Source organism: Poromitra crassiceps, assembly GCF_964638095.1.
Source record: "Poromitra crassiceps genome assembly, chromosome: 23".
Classification (NCBI taxonomy): domain Eukaryota; kingdom Metazoa; phylum Chordata; class Actinopteri; order Beryciformes; family Melamphaidae; genus Poromitra; species Poromitra crassiceps.
The window spans coordinates 1,776,169-1,782,791 of NC_139639.1; the positions used below are offsets into that span (position 1 = coordinate 1,776,169).

Below are 6,623 nucleotides of genomic sequence, written 5' to 3' on the forward strand. Positions count from 1 at the left end.
TCAAAGCGGCTGGTCGCAACCCACAAGTTGTGAAACATGGTCCTAGGCTGTTTCTGTATATTTAAAAAGTAAGTAGAAAGCAGCAATAATCGGCTGTTGAACTTGTAAGAAGCTAAGTTCATTGTCATTAACCCAACAGTGTCTCTATAGACAGGCCAATGAAAGCTTTTTAAATTATTGGACACACCTTAGCTCTCCTCCTCGTTGACACTTTAAAACTGCATAAAACATGAGTGTAGTCCCTTCTTTTTTTATCCAACTTCAGTTTCCCTTTTAAAGGTATTGTCATTCAAGAATTATGTAATAAATCTTATTTCACACTTTCCCTTCAGGTCTCAGTGTCTAGATATGTCTGCTGCCAGCTGTCTCCAGTCTGAAGAGCAGTTTCTGTGCTCCATCTGTCTGGATGTGTTCACTGATCCAGTCACCATACCATGTGGACACAACTTCTGCAAAAACTGCATCACAAAGCACTGGGATGTTCGTGTCCAGTGCCAGTGTCCCATGTGTAACAAGATTCTCGACAGAAGACCTGAGCTGCATGTCAATACTTTCATATCTGAGATGGCTGCTCAGTTCAGAAAGTCAGCTCAGATGAAAGCCAGCAGCTGCCCAGACCAACAAAGTGCCAAACCAGGAGAAGTTCCCTGTGACGTCTGCACAGGAACCAAACGGAAGGCCATGAATTCCTGCCTGGTGTGTCTGGCCTCCTACTGTGAGACTCACCTGGAGCCTCATCAGAGAGTGAGCGGCCTGAAACGACACAAGCTGATGGATCCTGTGGAGAACCTGGAAGGCAGGATGTGTAAGAAGCATGAGAAACCACTGGAGCTGTTCTGCAAGACTGACCAGATGTGTGTGTGTGCGCTCTGCACTGTTTTAGACCACAAGTCACGTGACATTGTTCCTCTGGAAGAAGGATATGAAGAAAAGAAGACTGAGCTGGAGAAGACGGAGGCTGAAATTCAGCAGAAGATCCAGGAGAGACGACTGAAGATTCAGGAGATCAAACACTCAGTGGAGCTCAGTAAGGAGGATGCAGACAGAGAGATAGCAGACAGTGTGCGGGTCTTCACTGCTCTGATACAGTCTGTGGAGAGAGGCCAGGCTGAGCTCATTGAATCGATCGAAGAGAAGCAGAAAACAACAGAGAAGCAGGCTGAAGGCTTCATCAAAGAGCTGGAACAGGAGATCTCTGAGCTGATGAAGAGAACCGCTGAGATGGAGCAGCTCTCACACACTGAAGACCACATTCACCTCATCCAAAGCTTCCCATCCCTGAACACTCCTCCACACACCAAGGACTGGATAGAGGTCCATATCCACTCATCATATGAGGGGGCTGTGAGGAGAGCTGTGGCTCAGCTGGAGGAGACACTCAGTAAAGAGATGGAGAAGCTGCTTGCTGTTGAGCTGAAGAGGATCCAGCAGTTTGCAGTGGATGTGACTCTGGATCCTGATACAGCACCAGCCAGGCTCATCCTGTCTCATGATGGGAAACAAGTACATGATGGTGGTGTAATGAAGAAACTCCCAGACAACCCAAAGAGATTTTCTTGTACCATTGTCTTAGCAAAGCAGAGCTTCTCTTCAGGGAAGTTTTACTACGAGGTTGAGGTTAAAGGGAAGACTGGCTGGGCTGTAGGAGTGGCCAGAGGGTCGAGCAACAGGAAGGGAAACATCAAACTGAGACCTAAGAAAGGCTACTGGACTGTATTGTTGAGGAATGGAAATGAGTACAAAGCTGCTGCTTGCCCTTCTGTCCTCCTCTCTCTGAAGACGAAGCCTCAGAAGGTGGGGGTGTTTGTGGATTATGAGGAGGGTCTGGTCTCCTTTTATGATGTAGATGCTGCAGCTCTGATCTACTCCTTTACTGGCTGCACCTTCACTGAGAAACTCTACCCATACTTCGGTCCTTATCTTAATGATGATGGTGAAAACTCCACTCCTCTGATCATCTCTCCTGTCAATCACACAGATTAGACTAATCATTCATATTCCTCAGGATCCATTGTCAGTTAAGACAATTTACAGATATGTTGTTGTTGTTTTCAGGTAACTAATAGCCATTCATGTTGAATTTTATTTTATAGAACAACAAAAACACTTTTCAGACTTGTCTCGCACATTAAGATTAATTTGTTCTTTCAATAGGGCTCAGTCTCCACTGAGAGAAGACCAGTAACTACTGATGTATCTTGTCTCTTTACCTTTCTTCTTCTTGGCAAAGTGTGTGGTGTTATGGCTCATGTTCATGTGACATAGACAAAATGTTTTAGTTTTATTATTGGGGGGTGTTGGTTAAAGTTAAACAAGAATCCAGTATGTTTCTTTATATCCTGTTTTTGTTTTATCATTAAAGTGAGTGTGTGAAAACTACACATTTTCCAGTTTCATTGTAACACCTCTCTCTATTCACTCCTCTAACGGTGCATGATGCACACCACAGTGACACTAGTCAGTTGTCCATTCATTCATTGTGTATTGGATGCATCTGTCATCTCCTTCCAAAGCATGCTGGGATACCTGGTGATGGATGACAGCATTTACAGCAACACGAGGAGGGGCTAAGTTCAAAATGTCAAATGGAAAGACAGCAACACAACCAATCAAGCTGCAGCACCAAGCGAGCAGCAGGGCAGGGTGGACAGCCACTCCAAGCCACTTTTGCTGTGCTGGTGTGCACTGGCTGTGCATAGCTTACTTCCTGTTACAGTGTTTGCTAGTACAATATAGAGCTTAGATCAGGCCCCAAAAAAACAAGCCCGGCCTAGTAAGCCTAGTAAGTTGCTGTTGATCTATTCCAGGGGTTTTCAAAGTGGGAGGTGGGCCTCCCCAGGGGGACTCCAAGCAGTTTCAGGGGACGCTCAGTGAAGGGAAACAATATTATTAGTTATCAAAAGGTGATCACATAGAATATCCTCAATGTGTCTGATTTGGTTAAAGACATAGTTGAGAGATACAATCGTTTGGGGGAATTTTGACAGTTTTCCCCACTTTCCCAGAGTTAGAAACAAATAAATGCCTTCAGACAGACCTTGATGTATTTGGTGTTGTCTGAAGTATGTCAAACACCAATCTGAGGCCATCTTGGCTTTAATTGTTGAGTGTCTATGGGATCAAATATCACACTCATGATGATCCCATAGGCATCCAGGAATTGAAGCTTTGCCTGTGGGGAGGTTCACAGTCTCATACTTTGAAAACCCCTGATCTATTCTAAACTATATCCATGTGTCTGTTCAGTCTTATGAATTCATATGGTTTTATGGTTAGAATAATAATACATTTAATGAATAAGAAGTCCAGTGAGTCACTTTTGTACAAAATTTGTAAATGAATGGCCGACGCCCAGGTGATCTTCCTGTGTAACCCCGCCGACAAGCTCTGCAAGCCTCAGATCGTCTACCTGCCGACGGGCGCCGTCCCGGTGCTGTGCGACCCGCGCCACAACCCGGCCTGCAGGCCCATGACAGAGGAGGAGATGAAAGCTGCTGCACCTCCCCCTCCCCCTCCGCCCCCACCTCCTGCTCCCAAAAAGTCTGTCCTCCCGCCTCCACCTCCTGTCAAGGGCATGGAGTACGACTGTGACCCGTACTGGGACCCTGACTGCCTCATCGACCACCCTCCCCGCCCCATCACAGAAACTGCTGCACCGGCTGCGCCCGTTGAGGAGAAAGTGGTGAAAGAGGAGGTGGCACCAGCTGAGGAACATGTTGCTCAAGCACCAGTGGAGCAGAAAGCCCCCGACTTTGACCCTTATGATTTCAAACGTGACATCTATGACCCCTTCCGTTACGCTGATCCAGCTCCAGAGCCTGAGTAAAAATCAAGCTTAAAAAAGTACAGGATCAATCCAGCCAGGATTGCTTCAGAGGACAGGCAAACACACAATATGTGTATGGCCATTGTTTGTCCAAATCACAAATTACACTGTATGATGTCATGTTTGTATGTATGTGTGTGTTCATAAAAAATAAATGCACAACAAAGTTGTGTGCCAATTATTTGTGGTACTACTACAGCTCTGTCTCTAATGGTAAGAATAAAAACGAGAAAGATTAGAGTAAACACACACACATCTCTTCTTGTAGGTACTGAGTCCAAAGTGGTTAATTCATCAAGATTAAAAGAGACTCGCAAGTGGGTGCTTCTTGTTGTGAAGTTACATTGAGTACATGAGTTGCATCTAAAGTTGCCTTGTAAGTCATCCAGGAAAGTGTGAGGTTTTTTGGGGACTAAGTCTGAGTGGACTACCATATCGCCTATGTTGGAGGCTCGTTTGTAGATCATCTGTGGAGGGGATCTGAATGTGTTCCTCAAAGATGAATCTGCATTTAGAATATGCCAGTGTTTTTTGATGACATTATGAAATTCACTTGCTTGTGCGGAGTAGCGTAGGACACATTGTGTGGTTTTTGTTGTTGCTCTTTTGGGCGATGGTTTGAGACAATCTTCTTGTGTTTTCCTAGAATAAATGTCCTCGACCCCTCTATAATCAGCAATTACAGACCAATATCAAATCTTCCCTTTATTAGCAAAATACTCGAAAAAACTGTCTACCAACAACTCAATACCTTTCTATCCTCCAATGATCTCCTAGATCCCTTCCAATCAGGCTTCCGACCCCATCATAGCACCGAAACTGCGCTTATCAGAGTTATAAATGACATCCGAATGAACACTGATTCAGGTAAAATCTCAATCTTAATGTTACTAGACCTCAGCGCTGCCTTTGATACGGTTGACCACGAAATTCTATTGGACAGACTGGAAAACTGGGTCGGGCTTTCCGGCACGGTCCTAGAGTGGTTCAGATCTTATCTGCAAGACAGGAACTACTTTGTCTCCATTGGCAACTACACATCTGACCAAACCAAAATGACATGTGGGGTACCCCAAGGATCAATTTTAGGTCCTGTCCTGTTTAACCTTTATATGCTCTCTCTGGGCCTAATTATGCAAAAAAACAAAATAGCTTATCATAGCTATGCAGATGACACCCAACTCTACATAGCCCTCTCATCGGATGACTATGCCCCCATAGAGACACTGTGTCAGTGCCTTGCGCAAATTAATGATTGGATGTGCCAGAATTTTCTCCAACTTAATAAAGACAAAACAGAGATAATTGTCTTCGGCAAAAAAGAAGATAGGCTCAAAGTTACTGCTCACCTCGAATCCCTATCTTTGAAGCCTAAGGACCAGGTAAAAAATCTTGGCATTATTATTGACTCTGATCTAAATTTCAACTCCCACATCAAGCTTATAAGAAAATCTGCCTTCTATCATCTAAAAAATATAGCAAGGATTAGAGGCTACATGTCCAAACAAGATCTTGAAAAACTAATTCATGCTTTCATTTCTAGCAGGCTAGACTACTGCAACAGTCTTTTCAATGGTCTTCCCAAAAAAGCTATTAAACAACTACAGCTCATTCAGAATGCGGCTGCTAGAGTTCTAACAAGAACCAAGAAAGCTGAACACATTACACCAGTTCTCAAATCCCTGCATTGGCTGCCAGTAAATCTTAGAATAGACTTTAAAATTCTGCTAATAGTTTACAAATCTCTCAACGGGTCAGGCCCACACTACATCTCTGAAATGCTTCTACACTATGAACCATCCAGATCCCTGAGATCTTCAGGCACTGGTCTACTAATTGTCCCGAGGACCAAATCAAAACATGGTGAAGCCGCGTTCTCCCACTATGCCTCTCATAACTGGAACAAACTCCCTGAACACATTAGATCTGCCCCTACTCTGCCTATTTTTAAATCCAAGCTAAAGACCTTTATGTTTACTCTTGCTTTTAACTGCTACTAAACTACTGCCTCTCTCGGCCTGTAATTTAAAAAAAAAAGATTCCTGTACATTTCCAACAAATGGACTGTACATGTAATAATAATACTGAAGAGTGCCTTGTAACTTATTTAAAACCGAAATAATGTTTCATGTTTGTTAATTTGAGTATATATTTTAACTAAAACTGTCGGCTGTGTTTTTTATGTGTGTTTTTTTTTTATATGTGCATTGCTTTGCTGCTTGTTTTTTCGATTATTTTTTTGTAAAGCACCTTGAATTGCCTTGTGTATGAAAGGTGCTATATAAATAAAATTTGACTTGACTTGACTTGACTCTGCTTTTTTTACAACAGTTTCTTTGTATCCACAATGTCTTAATTTCTCCTTTAGTTGTATGCTCTGCTCCTTGTAGGATTCTTCTGAGCTACATATTCGTCTCACCGGCTGGAATTGGCTTATAGGGAGACTGTTTTTTAGTGGAGATGGGTGGAAACTGTCTGCTCTCAATAGAGTTTTTGGCTGTAGGTTTCTTGTAGATATCTGTGTAGATTTCTCCATGATCTCTCTTAATGGTTATATCCAAAAAGTTAATTTCCTTTTGATTATGTTCCATTGTGAATCTAAGATGTTGATTCTTTGAGTTTAGAAGTTTATGAAATTCTAGAAAAGACTTCTCATCTCCTGACCAAAAGCAGAGTACATCATCAATGAATCTCCTCCACAGTTTAATTTGAGGAAAAAATGGATTCTGGGCTGGATTCAGAACAAAATCGTGTTCAAATAGTCCCACATATAGATTTGCAATAGATGGTGAGCCTT

The 6,623-nt window shown here is 42.9% G+C and overlaps 1 protein-coding gene across 1 annotated transcript; it reads left to right on the forward strand.

Annotated features, from left to right (window-relative positions):
- Positions 1-681: 681 nt before the first annotated feature.
- On the forward strand, positions 682-1,983 carry LOC310797338 (zinc-binding protein A33-like; the record flags this gene model as incomplete). Its single annotated transcript, XM_083659707.1, has 1 exon — positions 682-1,983. One exon carries the CDS (start codon positions 682-684, stop codon positions 1,981-1,983), a length of 1,302 nt encoding a protein of 433 aa, XP_083515833.1.
- Between the last annotated feature and the right edge of the window lie 4,640 nt (positions 1,984-6,623).